Here is a 17313-nt window from a genome sequence, read left to right on the forward strand (position 1 = left end):
AAATAACACCTGTGCATGAACTGGAGTCTCTGTAAAGTTCATTTTCCACTGACACCTCCATGGGGAACGTGCAGCCCACCACAGCATTTCTAAGCCGTCCATCCAACAGAACCTTTTGGACAATGCTCAGCAGCTCTCACAATCTAGAGAGTGACATTTCCCTTATTGTTACAGAGCCTGAGCTCTGAGGTGCCTCAGATGAAGGGACAGAGCTCACAATCTGTCTGAGTTACATATCAGACCTTTGGGCACTGAGGAGCAGCTATGGGGGTTTGTTGTCTGTTGTAACTCCCTTGGCGTGGTCAGGAGGTATTAATGAATACCCTGGAAAAACAGGTTGGTGGTAGCACTGAAGTGAAGAGCCCATGGGTTAATATTAGTCAAAACAGAGCAATAAAAGAAACTCGAGAGCTTGAAACGCTTCTGTGGGAGGCACAGTCCTGGTGGATCTGTTGTTCCAAGGCATATGTTTAGTGCCTGCTTTACCCCCGGTTGTCTCCAGTGATGGTCCAAGCCTTGGGATCAGCATAGACACGCTCAGGGAGCATCACTGTGAAGGTCACTGAGAGGCAACAACACGATGATGTGATTCATTGAGGGACTGTGTGAGAAGCTGAACCGTTTCCTTGCACCAGGAGAACTTCCCACCGCGTCAAAAGTCTCCAAGGCCCATCTTCTGTGAGAAGAACTTAACCACATACGGCAAAGCTGTGGAGCACGGGCAGGAGACCCAGGGCGGCCTCTGCTCCATTTTTCTTTAGAAGAATTCTCTGGAGCAAACCTCACCCTATGACAGCTTGTAAAATTTCCTCCTTTTCCATCCCCCTTTAATTTGTCAAAGCCTGTCAGGACATCTAATTAGTCCTTGGGTTCCAATTAAGTCCTTCATCACCGATATTACATTATTTCTCCTCTCACCCCTCCCCTTCTGATGCAGTCTGGATCTTTATTATTATTATTATTATTATTATTATTATTATTATTATTATTATTATTATTATTATTATTTATTTTCAGCAGTACTGAGGGTTTGTAACTCCGCACAAGGTAAACAGATGCTGCAACAGCTCAGTATCTCTGAAAGCTCAGGCCCTGGAGACTCTCGGAGGATCTGCATCTCGGGTCCAAGCCAAGCAGACGCTGGATGGGCGGTGAGAAGCTGCGGCGGCACGAACAGGTGGAGGTTCGTGTTCCTTCCCCAGAGATGTGGTGTCGAACTATCACTCGCACTGGTGGGGTCTGGACGAAGGACCCGGGTGTCCCCGGGTGGGGACACATGGCTTTTTCCCAAAGCTTTTACTGGGATGGCGGGAGTTGCGCTGGTTCCTCCAGCCCCTCCTTGTGTTGCAGGTGCTGCTTGTTCCACTGTAGGAACATAAAAATACCACTGCAGCCTTAACAAAAATGATATAAACCTTCAGCTGTTCGCATGCATCTGTCAGTGTGGACATAAAGCTGCAGGTATGGACAATTTACATAGATTTATATGCCACGATGACAGACGTTTTAACGTGCCTGAGGTAGATACGCATGAATCCAGGGCTCATAAGACAGGAAAATATAGTGAATTACTTCTCTCTCTGGGCTACTTCTCAAGAATATTTCTGGCCCCGGGCAAATGTGAAAAGCCCAGAAATAAGACAAATTGCTCGGCTCCCCATGATTAATAAAGGAATCATTATTTTTAAACATGTGGCTTGGGAGCCAATTAATATTAGTCTTCAGCTCCCTTTCATGCTGAACAAACCTCAGCTCGACTGAGGTTTTAACCCGTGGAACAAAGAGATGAAAAATCCAATTGTGTTGATGTTTGTACATAACTGCTGGTACGTGGGCAAGAGCAGGAATAACCAGTGGGTCACCAATGTGAAAGAGCTACTCATGAAATCACCAGTGCGTTTATCCGATTGATAACAAGAGGTGGTTTTGTGCTGTTTTATACATATATATATATATCTAAATATCGTATTGTGTTTGCATGTAACTGTTCAACCTGCTCCTGGTGGGATCTTTGTGCCACACACTTGAATATACAAAAAAAAAAAGTCCTCGAGAGTCTTTACAAAGGGCTGCAACCAGGATTACAAAACACATGGATGAGTTCCTACGGCTGCAATCACAATATGTCATTATTTGGTTCAAGTACGCAGCAACCAGTCGAGTAAAAAAGATGACTAAGGACCGAAAAGGAAAAACACACACAAAAAATAGAAGAGGTATGAAGATGATGGACAGATACTGTGGAAAATGAAATTTAAAAGTTACTGGGGTCTCACTGCCTTCAGTTCTCATTGATCCTGTCCACCCATAGCCCTTCTGCCTGAAAAAGGAAAGGAAGAAAAAGCCGCGACGGGGAGGGAATAAGACCATATAAGGAAAAGAATTGAATTTAACTGGCACATGCTCTAATCCTTAGTTTATTTCTGGTTAAAAATATAGCAATCCAGTGCAGTGTAATAAGAAATCTGCTGAAAAGGTAGCAGAAAAACAGCTAAAACCAAAGCAAAGCAAAGCTGAGCCCACAAGTCAGGGCTTTACCCAACAACGCTGGATGTGAAATGTCGAGGAGGATTTTCTTTTTTTCCCTCCTCCCCCACCCCTAAATATAACTTTTTGGGGGTTTCATCCCACCCCCGGTTGCTGCCACACTCAGGGAGCTGCCGCAGGGAGATCGGAGGGTGGAATTTGGTCCCTGGACGTACCGAATCCCAACCGAGCCGTGTGAACCGGCCCTGGGGGGGTGGAAAAGCGAGGGGACACCGTCCGTTTCCAAGCGATTGAGGTAAGACCACACTCTTGCGATTGGGACCAGAACAGCTCAGAACAGGGATACGGCATCTTTAATGAGTATGCATATTATCAGTGGGGACAGGGGAGGGGAGAAAATCAAGGCAGGCATATTACAAAGATGGTATAAACGAACAAATTAAGTGACATAAAAAAAAAAAAAGAAAAGAATACATCCTTAGAGGCTGCCATTGCCAATGATGTTCTTTTTTTTCTTTTTTTTTTTCTTTTTTTTTTACAGGGACATGTTGGAAGCTGGAATATACATCCTGCATTACAAAGTGCAAAATACTACATGCTCAGAGCCCAAGCATGATGTCTGAAACAGTCCACAGCAAGATGTAAGAGACAAACCCACCACCCTCTCCCTGCTCTCTGGGACATGCTCCAGTGCTCCTCCCCAGATGCCTTGGAAAAACAGTTGTATCTGATTTTTGCTTTGTTTTGTTTCATTTTTATCCTGAGGGGATCAGAATTGAGCCCGCTCTCCCCGGTCCCTCCCCACCAGTCTGCTCCCCAGCATCTCGGTACACGTGTGTGTTTGGGTTGGGATGCTCAAGTAACGCTGCTCAGCACCGCATGGTGACCAGCAGCTACTTAATTTGTGTTGCTGAAGGTACCTGCGTATTTTTGGGGGGAATCTGGGTACACATTTTTACCCAGGAGAAATGAGCTGTGAGTGAAAAGGAGCCCTGGGTGGTTTTGCTGCCTTGCGTGGGGGAGCAACCTGGGGAGGAGTGAAGGCAGGAGGTGGTGGGGCTGCTGCTCACGCCTCGTGTTCCCTATTCCCCCCCACCCCGAGAAATTTAGCAAAACACCAATTGCTGCTTTGTTTAAAAAAAACCCAAAACAACATAACAAAATGGGGCCCATTGCCCTTCTCCCATCTTTCACATCTAGATGGGGTTCCTGCCTTTCCCGGGCTCCTTCTCTTCTTCTTACAGCAACATTGCTCCATTTGCAAACAGACAAGTAATAACAATACCAGTTGCCCAATTTTGCTTTTCTCTCCCATTTACTTTATCATTAAAGCTGTTGTGGATTTTCCTGGGAAACTCATCCTGGAGCATCCCAGGACCCGGACACACAAAATCTTTCCATGGTCCCCTCATCTAGTCTCCATTTGGGGGTTCATTACTGTTGTTACGAATATATGTTTTTTTGGGGGGGGAGAGGGGAAGAGAAATGAGGATTTATTTTGTTGGGATTCCTTCTCATCCTTTCCAGTGTTGGGGGGGCAGAGTGTTGATAGCATTTTGCCATGCCACACAGCATAGTGTTATACAAGCAAAGAATTTTGGCTAAAATCCAAAAAACATTACCCAGGAAAAAAGGCAAACTGTGAGTGAGACTCGATCATTTGTTGTTCTTCTGTGAAAAGACTCGGAAATTGTCGTAGGACGGTTCGAGTTATGATTTCTCCCTTTTTGTTCTTGTTTGTTTGGTGTATTTTTTTGTTGTTGTTTTTTTGTTGTATTTTTTTTCTCCCATTCATACATGTAACTGTCATTTTTGCAAACAAGACAGTCTTGAATTAGATGAAAAAGTTAATAAACAAAATGGCGACTCCAATATTTAGTAAGATCACCATGACTACCAGGATTGGAGCTGAGCCCTGGAAGAGAAAGAGAAGGAGAGGAGTTAGAGGACATGTTGAAAGTCCAAGTGAGGTCGCCTTGTTGCTGGGTCTGGGAGGTCGCAGGGTGAGCAGACCCCAGAGAACAGATTTACACCCTCCAGCAAACGATCCCGAAGTGTTTGGGAGCCTCGCTGAATTTTTGCAGGCTGCTGATTTGGTGAGGAAGGTGTGAATGAAGATCTCCCGAAGGGGGATGAGGTGAGCGATAGGGAGATGCAGGGACTTAACCCCAGGTCTTGTGCCTCCGTCACCATGACAATAAACAGATCACCCCTCAGTCTTTCATCTAAGGGCGATGTCCCAAAGGCAGATGCTTCGTTCTGCAAGGACAGACACAAATCCCTGTCTTGTGGCACTGACAGGAATGACCTGGGCTCTGCCAGGAGCCCCTTTCCTCCTTCCCCACACCAACATCCCTGGTACCACTGTCCCTCATATGCCTGAGTGACAGCAAAGCTGTCAGACTTGACTTTTCAGTGCCACTTCAACACTTAATTTCCATCTGTTCTGAGTCATAGAATCACTATGTTTGGGACAGACCCTCAAGATCATCAAGTCCAACCACTACCCCACCCCTGGCACTACCCTGTGTCCCTGAGAACCTCATCTCTGTGTCCATTCAACCCCTCCAGAGATGGTGACTCCAGCACTGCCCTGGGCAGCCTGTTCCAATGCCCCACAACCCCATTGGAGAAGAAATAGTTCCAAGATTCAACCTCAGCCTCCCCTGGCGCAACTTGAGGCCATTTCCTCTGGTCCTGGTGCTTGTTCCTGGGGAGCAGAGCCTGACCCCCCTTGGCTCCAAGCTCCTTTCAGGCAGTTCAGAGATCAGAAGGTCTCCCCTCAGCTCCTGTTCTCCAGGAAAAGGAGAAATCTAAATTCTCATTTACCACAATAGACAATGTACACCAGCAAGTCTTGGGACAGACTCTGCTGTTGTGCATTAGCACAAATGGCACATAAGTCCCAATGGGAACTACTGATGCAGCATGTGCCACACAGGCATCTGGATTCACACCCACTGGACCCATCCAGTAAGGCAGCAGTTGCTTATGGACTCCCCCAGGTTATGAACATAGGAAATCTGGCCTTAAAAAAATAGCTAAAATCAGTTGCTTACCCAGGGTGGTCAATGAAAAGGAAAAAAATATACATATATTGCATCATATAGCTGTTTGAGGATGGTTTGGAGGAGTCTTCAAAGGATATTTCCCACTGAACACGATTGCTTGTACAGGTCTCCTGATAACAGCAAAGGTCAGGCCAGTACCCAGTGGTCTGTGCTAAGGCTGCATTTTGGGAAAGCTCTAATAACCTTTCCTGAGGTTCCTATGGACCAAATTAAGTTCCTGAGGACTACATGGAAACCATTGCAGCAACTTGCATCACAGCTGGTCCATGTCAGACACCTACCACGGGCTGGGTTGAATCATAGGATCATGGAGTAGTTTGGGTTGAAGGGACGTTCCCAGCTCCCCCAGTGCCACCCCTGCCATGAGCAGGGACATCTTCACCAGCTCAGGTTGCTCAGAGCCCCGTCCAGCCTGGCCTGGGATGTCTCCAGGGATGGGGCACCTACTAACTCTTGAAGCACAGCCCATGAGCATCAAGGCTGCCCAGACACCTCGTGCTGGACCTGAGGAGGTTGTTGGACCCTACGAGCACCCCAGGAACGACGGGAAGAGGCCACCCTACCTTGGGACTGCAGACAACCCTCCAATGCATCTTTTTGCAGAACGCTGGTCAGAAAAAAACCATTCCCCCTGCCACCTCGTCCCTGCCATAAAACATTTGCCGTCACAACGCGTGAACGTGGCTCGCATCAGGGCGAGCGCGCGTGTGTGCAGGTAGGTGGTAGCTATTTCTTGGAGTAGCTGGTATCCTCGTCTATTCTTGCTGCAACGGAGCTGTGCCAGCTTTAATCGCCTGGAATGGTATAAATTATTTTCTCTATGTTCCTGTCCTGGTAACAAGTCTCCTGTGGCTGCTGGGTTGGCATGGGGCAGGGGTGGGTGCCCTTTTTCGGTAAGTCCTTGTACCACTCTGCAGAGCTGCTCGGAAAAAAAAAAGGCTCCTTGCTGTCCAGAGATGGTTTCTGTTCTGAGCAGGCTGATTCAGCTCGCATTTGGGAGTGGGTGGGAGCGAGGATGCTGGAGCTTGCTGGAAAAGCATATTTGTAGCTTAGCAACAGGGTCAAAGGAAGCCAACCAAATGGAGGGATTGCAGAGAGCCTCTCCTGGCAGCCAGGTATCCACGCCTGACTGCTTCCAGCAAATCTCTCCGCCTGCAACCACGCAAAGCCTTTCAAAGGCAGAAACCACCCCCCTGTTGCCAATCCTTCCCCCCCAGCCCCAGCCGGCTGCTGCCAAGTGCTGCGATGCGATGTGGTATTTACATTTGGGGGGTTTAGCTTCATTTCAAAAGATTATTGGGTTTTACGATTTCTTTTTTTTTTTGAGCTCATGTTAATATAATAACAGATTGTGAGCGATTATCGCTGTCATTGTTTCTGTTGGCAGGGCACCGCAGAGACACAAAAATGCATTCGGTTCCCTCCACCTCGCAGCCAGGGAGGATTTAACTGCTCTCGCATCAGCCACCGTCCACTCGCCGTTTGGCTTCTCCTGCCAAAGCAGCAGCCACCATTCCTGCTCAGACTATTAGATCATTCCACTACCATGAAGGAGGCAAAGTCGTGCACCAGCTGATACGAGCCCGGGGTAATCTGGACGCTGCTTTCTCCTCCCTGACAACAGGCACAGAGCAGGACCGGCTGCCTCTTCATTCTCTGGTGTTTGAGCTTTTACTCTCACAAACACGGACACTTTGGGAGGGAGCTGTTGGCCTGACCCAAATCCCAACCCTTTGGTACTTGTGTTCAGGGGATACTGATGGGAAGTGTCCTGGGAGGGAGCACGCCCTTCATATATACACCAGTACACCTCTCGTCTAGAAAAATGGGGGGAGAGAACAAAATAAGCAATGTGTAGCCACCCACTTGCATCAGCAGCAACTGGATTCACCTGCGGAAATGTTTTTACTCGGCTCCATGCTTCAGTCTGCACCTATTTGCATCTTGCATCCTCCGTTCGATGCAGAGCCAGGAACAAATGCTGGGTTTGCTGCCGCATACGCGAGGTCTTCCACATTTGCCAGCAAACACAACCCAGAAATAGGATGACCTGGGAGGGGTCTCTGCAAACTGATCAGCTCAAATCCCACTGTCTAACAACCTACAAATTCTGCTTTTTTTACAGTTCCCTCTCTTTAACAGCCTCTTCCCTGTGTGAACTCCAACTCGGGCTCCCCAGGCAGCAATTGCAGGTCTGGCTGCTTCCCCCGGTGAGATGGTGGCAGCTGCTGTGGATAAGCAGCTTTATGACTCCGAAGCTTCTGTTTTAGCTCCAGTTACAAATCCTGCCGCATTTCTAAATGCTTATGTCTGGCTTCTTTCTAAGTTGTAAGGTCTTTGTGCCTTAACCTCTGCTCAGAGGAAACGCTTGCCCTTCTCCCCTTTGATGGGAGGATGTCCTGGGATATGTGTCATCCCATCCTAAGAAGCGATTCCCACTCAGTGCAGAAGATGAATCACTTCTGAGTTGGGAAGAGCTGTTTTGCTGAGCCCAGCCTGGCAATAGGTCAGCGAACTCCCTTTTACTGCAGCCACAGCCGTGGTGTTAGAACTCGCAGCTCTTGCAGCTCCTCACGCCACACGCTCATCCTCTACCGTGAGCCACCCGCCTTCAGAAGGAAGAGATATAACCCTTGGTTTGCAACTTTGCATGTTGCTTTAGTAGTTCGGTGGTGCTTTATCTCATCTTTGGGCTTCTCAAGACTTAGAAAAGCCCAAAGGAATCCCTAAGACCAGCGGTATCACAGGCTCTGGGGTGCTAGAAAGCCAGAGGTCGAGTTGATTTTCCGAGCCTGGGGTTTGTGTGTCACAGACAGCAAAGCAGCCTGCAAAGCTTTTCTTTTTTTAACTATATGTATTTTTTTTTTAGAAAGCTACAACACTCTCTTTAGCCCCGAAATAGCAGTGTTAAAGTGCTGGGAACCGCAGGGATTTGTTCGAACTGCCCTGCCTGTCATTGCGGAGCCTCCCAGCGCGGTGCCCGCCAGTCCAGAACCCGCTTTACTGGGAAGCAGACGCCAGTTGGCAGCGTCCTCTCACCCAATTTTAGCTGTCTAAATGTTAGACATCTAGTCTGTGCTAACACCAGCTAGGCTGTCTGTAGACCAAGTGACGTGAGACGAATTCCACCCAGAACAGTAACCCAGCCTGGCTCCGGGAAAGGGAAAAATTAAATCAAGCTTTGGTGCGACTAAACATCATCCAGCGCGCCTGGTGATGGCAAATTTCATCTGGGCTGGGATTTTATATTTTTGGTTTTTATAGTAAGATCCCTGGGCTCCTTGGTAGGAGGAGGGAAACATCTGCCAAGGATGGGCATGGTGCACCAGTAACAGCTTCTGCATCAACAGGGACAGTCTCCAAGGACTAAGATTTCTTTCAAAGTCTAGAGGGTTAGAACAGAGACCCAAATCCACAAAAACACTAAAATGTGAACAAGCCCTTGTTATGGCACAGGAGTAATAATGGCAATTATGACTCTAGAAGTAATGAGTGATGGTTTCTTCCAGCCTGCGGTTTTTGGTACTTTGCAGCTCTGATGGTGGCTCCACTGTTTCTGCCCCTCTGTCTTGTTTGTTTTTATCCTTTAACTGTTGTGTAGCAACTCAGGAGTCTTACTGGGAATACAAGGGACAGCTGGTTTACAAATACTATTGTAGCATAATTAATTTAAGCATTAACAATCCATTATTATCTGTTATCGCAGGGTACAAGCTCTGTCTCTCTGCCATGGAAACCATAGCGCAGGTTACCCAGGAATCCCTCTGGGATCTATTAAGTGTAATTACTAAGGACTTGGATCAGCAAAAAATATATATATGCATTGTTTTCCAGCCTCAGCACTGCGGAAAGTGCTGAAAACTTAGCAGCTCCATGACGGTTGTGCTGAATTGCCACAGAATTGCCAGGAAGAGGCTGCTGTGAAACGGTTAAGGAGCGTTTAGCAAAAGAAACACGAGGGATTCACTTTGCCTTTTCCAGCGTGTTGCAGCATCTCCTGTGACTCGAGGAAGGAGCCCAGGAGATGCTGAACGTGTCAGAGGGATGGGCACTGGATACCGGTGTGTAACTGAGTGGTGGGTACGGAAAAACCTGCTTTTGCAGGAAAAAAGTGGCTAACGTGAACACAGGGATTTACCCCAAGATGGTGTCTCTTAATGTTTCTTTTTTTTTTAATTTACTTTTTTTTTGGTGACCTCTGGTAGCTGGGAGTGAGCTGGATGTTTGGAGCTATATGTTTATATGTCTATATGTTTTTAACATTTTTTTGGTTCTCTTGCAGTCAAAAGCTGGTGTTTGGCCCCAACTTTTTCAAAGCTGGAAGATGCAGAGTTGGGCTCAAAACCCTACAATGGATCCGGGCTGACAGGAGCAATGTCAGCGACGTGATCTTTCCAGGTACATCAAAGGGCCCCCGACATTAAAAAGGTTTTAAAAGGACCCTGTCAAGTTAAACATCACATTTCTGTCTGAACATTATTTACCTCGTGTTGTTACAAGTAACGCCTGTGGTGTCTGTACATGAAAGAGATTAGAGGATGAACAGCTTCTGATTATTATTTATTTTAAAAAGAGACAACCCCCAAACGGTTTGTGCCTGTGGCAGCTCTTCCTGTGCACCGAGGATGCTCAGACCTGGCTCATTTCTAAAGGAGTGATGGCAACTGCAGGACTGATCCTCCTTATTCCCATTTAATTATAGTTTATACCTGTATGGACATGTGTATGTGCCACGGCCCTTTGAGATTGGGGTTTGAACCTGTTTGGTTGAGATGAGAGAAATACGGAAAACCCAGACATGCCTGTGTGAGGAGACCTGGGGAAGGCTCCTGCTGGGGAAAAATAATAATAATGGAAAAACCTGAAGGGGGAAGACTGAGAGGATCACAAGGATAACTCACAAGGTTTAGTCCCAAGGAGGCTGACCACAAAAAAGTCCCCAGACCCCTTTCCAGCAGACTGGTCCATAGATAGAAGGGAGCTCTCCATGCACGGCATCAAACCCGGTCTGAGATGCAGGTGAAGCTTCACCACTCAAACAGCGGATGCTTGTTGGGGACAGAGCAGGCATCCAGCTGTTATTTTTATCTAATTTTACACCCTGGAGGGCTCAAGGTGCCCAACTTTTCTTAAAAAAAACAACAACCAAACCACTCCACCCGAGGTCAATCCCTTCAAGAACAACCTTGCAACCGCTGGAAAAAAGGAGCATCCATTGCTGGCATCAGCAGGGAGGTGCCGTTTCTGGGATAAATCACTGTGCTCCGTCCCCCCCACCACGCTCCATCCCCCCCACCCCGCTCCATCCCTGCCCGGCACTGCCTGCAGATTGGCTGCTCCTCCTCCCTTTCCCCAGCGACAGCAAAAACCTGCTCAGAATATCTGGATGGAAAATACGCCCCTCGCACAACGAGCGAGCAAGGAAGATGCTGCAGCTGCTGGAATCCTCCCCAGCGGGTACCGGGAGGTGACAAGGGGGGTCTCTGAGATGCCCAACCCAGCAGACGCCTCCAAAACTCCATTTGCTGCAACTGTTTCCCCTGGTTTGTTTCCAATAAGAGGCAGAACCAGAAGCAAACAGCTGAGACCATGGAGATTTTATCCAACGTGTGACAATGGGAGAAAATATCAGGGGTGGCCGGGGTGGGGGTTTATTTGGCTGCTGCACTGTTGTCGGGCTTTCTCGATGAGATGAGACAGGGGGATTTTTAAAGGGCCAAGTCTCAACCCTACTCACATCTCCATGGTGCCTTTAGTGAGACCATAACGTGTCCCTAGAAGCCTCCATCTAAACACCCGCGATTTCTCCCGCTAAATGAGGACAGGAAGATGAATCAGGCTCCGTTCGTGCCTGCACACTGGCCCTTCTCACTGGCGTGCTGAGGTTCTCTCTGCCTAAACCACTTCTTATCCCTTTTAGCAGCTGCAGATGTTCAGCACCTGCAGAAAAGGAGATATATTCTTATTTTTTCTTTTCCTCAACCCTAAAAATGTGATGTGTTTTGTGCTGATGGATGAAAGCATCACTGGCATTTCAGAAAGCCTCTTTCCCTTTCCAGTGCCTCAACAATTCCTTTTTTCCTTTCCCGTTTTAGATATTTTCAAAGGCTCTAGGAACCTGTGAAGCGTTCAGGCAACGGCTTGAGCTTTGCGTCTCTTAAGGCCAGAAAAGATGGTGACGTTCACATAAGTCCCTTAATCTGACAACACTGACACCTGTCCTAGTGTGTTGGTTCCATTTTCATCTGCCCGAATGGTGACAAGTGATGTGACTTTGTTCTGTGTGTGCAGGGGTCAGTGCGCACAGAGACACAGAAAGATCAGGTGGCTTTAAATGGAATTTTAAAGCGTTTGTATGACTGTAGCACCCGCTTGATGATCCTGAAACCCCAAAGTCCCCTGATAGCGAATACCAAGCAGTGCTGAATTTCATCAATGTTATTGAGCGGTGGCCTCAAGAAATGACCTTTATAAGAGCAATTTTCAATTACTGATGTGCAGCCCCAGTGAAGGGGAGTTCTGGGAACCTCTTTTTAAGGGGTTGGTGAAAAATAACTGAGAAGAACAAAGTTCCTGTAGCTCATATAGCAACCTATACCTCTGACTCCAGAGGACTGCATCCCCATCTGGGCACACATCACAAGAGGCTGGACACCAAGGGACGCCCCCAGCTGTTCCAGCCTCATTTCTAAGACAGAAATCAAGAGCTGTGGGGAGAGAAGTGATAATTTTAAGACTGTATTTTTGCAAGACCTGCATCCTCACCCCATTCCTGCCCAAAGCTGGAGCTGCCACTCTAATGCAGAGCCACCCCACTGGGCTCTTTGATGACGTGTGTAGAGCTGGTTTACAGCAGATTATTCTTAAAACGAGCTAACCTGTGAGGATGACCTCAGTTCTGTGCAGGAGTACTCCAGGTAGGCCAAAAATATCCCTCCCCAGCTAAGAGCATCCTTCCCACTCGCTGGCAGGCACCTTCCTGAAACAGCCCCACTGCCTGGGAGATGAGAACTGTGGGATAAATCCTTCCCTGTAAGCCTTCCTCTCCTCTTCAGGGACTCACTACACTTGGCAAAGTTGGAAATGCTTTGAGATCCTCGCTGGCAGGTGCAGTCGAGGTCACAGCGTTAGGCAGGAGTCTGGGACACAAATCACCGCACCTCCCGTTCCTGTCCTGCACCTCCTTCATAGAGTCATTTTGGTTAGAAAAGACCTTTAAGATCATCGAGTCCAACTGTTAACCCACCCCTGGCACTACCCCATGTCCCTGAGAACCTCATCTCTGCATCTGTTCAGCCCCTCCAGGGTCGGTGACTCCCCTGCTCCTGTCCCACCACCCCCTCCCTGCCAGGCCACTGGAACAAAACCCTGCGAGCACGGTGCAATTCTCGCTAGAACAAATTGTTGCTGGCATTGTAGGTTATTTAAATCCACATATTATCTCTTCCTCTGTATTACATTAGCTTCCTCCCAAACCTTCGCCATCTGTTCCACCCTCGGTTATGAATGTGAGAAAACTGAACATGCTGCTTCACAGCTACAGCACTTAAAAAGTATGATGTGCATCCTAATGGCTTTGCTGTGCGCCTTTACATGCAGGCTGTGCCCCTTTGTTATTGCCCAGGATTCATTTGAAATAGCCCTTAATATTGAATTAGTGGCTCCAGCATCGCAGCTCGAGCCCTCCTCCCTGAGCGGGAGGTTTATGTCTGATGGGTCAGTGATTTTAACTTGGGTGCTTGGGGAGAGACACCAGGTTGTGCCAACGATCTCTCTGAGGAATGCCAGGCCCTCAGCGAGGAGAAATGATGGTTTCATTCCTCCTTTGGGACCCGTGTCCAGGTGGTGGATGCCCCATCCCTGGAGACATCCCAGGCCAGGCTGGACGGGGCTCTGAGCAACCTGAGCTGGTGAAGATGTCCCTGCTCATGGCAGGGGTGGCACTGGGGGAGCTTTGAAGGTCCCTTCAACCCAAATTATTCTGGGGTTCTATGATTTTATGATTCTATGTCTCTCACAGCCCCCTGCCGCCACATGAAGTCACATTATCAAAGGTGCTGGACCATCTGCAAGTCCCACAGACTTCAACAGGGTCGATGTCGGTGCAATTACTGCTGCTGCTTTTCCCCTCCGAAAGCCTGTCAGGCTCCTGACGCTGCCTGTCATGTCTCGAGTGCTTCACAGGCATCTCCGCCAGCAGGTAAGGACAGCCCGCTCCGGCCCGGCACTGCTCACTGCTGTGTGCTCAGGGCTGGCATCACTCACAGCTTTTTATTTTTCTCTCCTGGACTGGCAAGATGTGTCCTACGGTGCAGTCCGCTGGCAAAACACACTGTGTTCAGCTCTTCTGAAATGCTGTGTGGGTGATTTCAAGCCTGCGCTGAAAGCTTGCAGGATGAATAGGAAGGCAGAAAGCTCCAGGGCTGTGTGTGGGGGTGATTTATCCACTGCCACAGCGGGGGAACGGTGGCGGATCTGTCGGTTGGTCCTTCCTGCATCCCGGCTCCTCATGAGCTGCGGATGCTGCTGCTCCCTCTCCCTTTGCTGCAGGTGCCGACACTTTTGCTCCGCTGGCAGAGCTGTCAGCAGGGCTGGAGGAGCAGGGATGCTGTAGGTATGGCAACGGTAATCAGAAATGAGGGACCACAATGCCTCTAGCTCAGACTTTCAGCATGATAGACAAATGTCATTTCAGTGTCATGATCCCTGTCTCCCAAGCATCATTTTCTGCTGCCCTGACAGGGGGATTTAACATCTTTCTTCTGCTGGAGCCTGAAATGTCACTGCCTGAGTTACACATTTTGCTTCTGTTGTGCAGGTCTGTGCTGGGCAGTGGGACATCCAGCAGCATGGGACCAAATGAGAAGAATAAGTGAGGAAGCTGCTCCCAATGGTAAGTCCAGAAACGATCAAAAAAGGGCTGGAAAGGACCTAAAAATCTCACAGCTCAGCCTTCTCCCAAGGCAGGTTGGGCTGTTACCAAGCAGTATCTGAGCTGCAGGTTTCAAACCACCTCCTCCTGCCACCATGGCCTCCCTAAGCAATTTATTCCAGCCCCCAATTCAATAGGAATGGCTAAAGGCCAACCACTGCCTTGGATGCTTGAATTTAAGCCCATTAATTTTGTTCGTTGAGAACAGATTATTCCCTTCCACTTTGCAGCAGCTGTTTTGTGTGTTTGCAGATCACTCTGCCTCCTCCAGCCTGAACACCTTCAGCTCTTCTCAGCAGCCCAGCGTTAATGTCCAACACATCCTCGTCCCTCACAAAACGAGGAGCCCAGGCCTGGATGTCTCACGAGGGGTGAGACGTGCTTGTGCTCTTCCAGTATGACGATCTGGAAGGTGATCTGTGATACCACCCTGACCTGCAGAGCTCTAACAGCCCACAACCCTTGCTGTACTCACCCACCTAGATACCCTTCCTGAATTGCATCCCCTTGTCTGCATTTTGCCGAGACCCTTTGCATTGCATCCTCCCACAAGGGGCTTGTACCGCCTCCTGGCTCAGCAGCATCCACACATCGAAAAATCTGAGCGGTATTGCCCAGATCAGGACAGGAAAAGCCAAGCAGTGTCAGCTCAGGAATGCAAACCCTATGCAACGTCCCCTGCTCCATGACCACGGCTCCCTCCTCCACCTGGGTCAGGTGTCCCATACAATGCGGTGACAAAGCTGCTGTTTCAGCACATGGAAGCATAACCAACACCTCACTTATTCCTGCAGCTTTTCCACCAGGCGAATGCTTGAAACCCCAGCAATAATATATTTCTATTGCTGGCCCTGGATTGCAAAACAAACTCAAACTTGCCCCAGCAAATAACCTGCTGTTCCCACTGAGACATTCTGCAGAGAAAACGCCACACCAGCTTCCAGCAGAGGCTGTTATGCAGGATGGGAGAAGGAAGGGGATTCAAGACAAAAACCCGCAATAATTCAGGTTCAGCTCTGCAATACCTCAACAGCTCTGCACCGGGTTCCTCGGCCAGATTCAACACACAATTTTTGCCTACTTACCGTACTGGATTTGAGCGCATCCCCATTGTCCTCTTCAGATTCTAGTGCAACAGGTAAGGATTTCTGTGGCGGGGAGAAGGTTAAGTCCCATCTTAGTAGCCGAGGTTCAGCTTTGTCCCCGAATCTCAGGTTTTCCAGTTTCTGCACCGTGGGCTCGGCAGAGGAAGCTGGCCTGAAATTCTCTTTGTTCTGGGACTTAGACCTCAGTCTCTGAACCCCGAAGCCCCGCTCTTCCCCGCGGTGGTCGTCAGCCATGCTCCGGCAGGGTCCTCCTTTGCTATAGTGTCTTTTTTGGGTGTGAATCTCTTGCATATAAGAATCCATCCTCATGAGGGGCTTCATCTCCATCTCGTAGTTGCTCATTTTCTCCTCATCTAGCTCAAGCAGTTTGGAGCTCCCTGAGCTGTGGTTGTGAGACCTGTGGTGGGAAGTCCACGAAACCGTGGCCGGTGAATCTGTCCACCTCTCTCTTTGCTTGTGGTTGGAGGCCGAATGTTTGTGTCCTCCGCTCCGACCTCTGTAATCTTCAGGGATGGAGCTCGACCCCAGCTGCCCGCTGCGCAGCGTCCCGCTTCTCACGCCGCGCGTCCCGCCGACCTTCTCTTCGCTCCAGCTGTTGGGGCGCAGGTAGTCCCCGCCGCGCCCCTCCAGCAACATCTGGATCTCCCCACCCCTCTCTTCGTCCACCGAGACCTGCCGGGAGAAGTGGGCGCCCTTGTTGCGGCCGGCGGGGCCCAGGGGCGGCGTGGAGGAGGGACTGGCGGGGAAGCTCTGCAGCGGGCTGTCGTCGGGGGTCAGGTCGGATGGGGTGGTCCCTTTGCGGTACAGCTCGGGGCTCTCTTGCTGGAGAGGCGTCCCGGTGGAGAGGACCTCGATGTCATCGCTCGAGTTCTGGCGCTTGGGTCTCTGGCATTCGAGCCCTTTTTTTTTTGTGTGCGTGTAGTTCAGAGAAAAAGGAGAGAGGGAGAGAGAAATGCAACAGGGTTATTTCTGTTCTGCAGGGCAGCCACCAGGTTTTTTAAGTCAAAGAACAGGACTGAAAGCGTTGGGAAACTGCAGGGCAAGGTCAGGGCAGTAGCAGTAAAGCACAATAAACAGTTTCTGCCACTATACCAAGAGAAAAGGCAACGTCTGTTGGTTTTACACCAAACCTGCTGTCAACCCCAGCACCCATGGAGCCAGCGGCTGCAGCTTGGCATGGGGAAATTGGTTTGGCACCAGCTGCTGGTGTTGTCAAGACACTGTTATTGTGCACTAAGGTTGTGTTCCTCCACTGCTGGAAACACAAGAGCTACCAACCCTTTTAGAAACCACCTGGCACCCCCGTGGCTCTGATTCAACCGGGTTCAACAGCGGCTGCTCCTCTAGTGCCCACAGTTCTCGCCATCCCTGCTGCCACTGGGCACCTGCTTGCTTGGGGACACGTGTGGAAAACTGTGTGGATGTATTACAGGTAAAAGGACTCACAATAGTTTTTCAGCCCCAGTGACATGGGGAAGCAGCTCATGATGCAGAACTGGGGCAGGTGTGCAAGCTTCCCATTTAGAAAAAAAAACAACCCACAAATCATATAACGAACAAGTTTCCTGCCTCAAACAGACACCAAGGCAATGGGAATTCCCCCACTCAGCTCCCCTTGCTGGACCACACACAGGCCGTCATACCTTGCATGTTTAGGCAGGATTAAAGCAGCATGTCCAGGGCTACATATGTACAATATACATCATCATCTTATCTT

The 17313-nt window shown here is 49.1% G+C and overlaps 1 protein-coding gene and 1 long non-coding RNA gene across 2 annotated transcripts in view; one reads left to right on the plus strand and one right to left on the minus strand.

The window, feature by feature from the left end:
* Positions 1–1727: 1727 nt before the first annotated feature.
* LOC110360428 (uncharacterized) lies at positions 1728–3140 on the plus strand. The gene is made up of 2 exons (XR_010465921.1): positions 1728–2782; positions 3029–3140. It is a non-coding gene; the product is annotated as an uncharacterized LOC110360428 (long non-coding RNA).
* JPH3 (junctophilin 3) overlaps positions 2824–17313 on the minus strand; it is a 56297-nt gene continuing 41807 nt past the window's right edge. The window contains exons 5-6 of the mRNA XM_065028820.1: positions 15576–16495; positions 2824–4402 (exon numbers count right to left, since the gene is read on the minus strand). Of these exons, the coding sequence (XP_064884892.1) occupies positions 4322–4402; positions 15576–16495 (1001 nt within the window). The 3' untranslated portion in view covers positions 2824–4321. The remainder of the gene's footprint in view (positions 4403–15575; positions 16496–17313) is intronic.

Source organism: Columba livia, chromosome 13 (genome assembly GCF_036013475.1).
Source record: "Columba livia isolate bColLiv1 breed racing homer chromosome 13, bColLiv1.pat.W.v2, whole genome shotgun sequence".
Classification (NCBI taxonomy): domain Eukaryota; kingdom Metazoa; phylum Chordata; class Aves; order Columbiformes; family Columbidae; genus Columba; species Columba livia.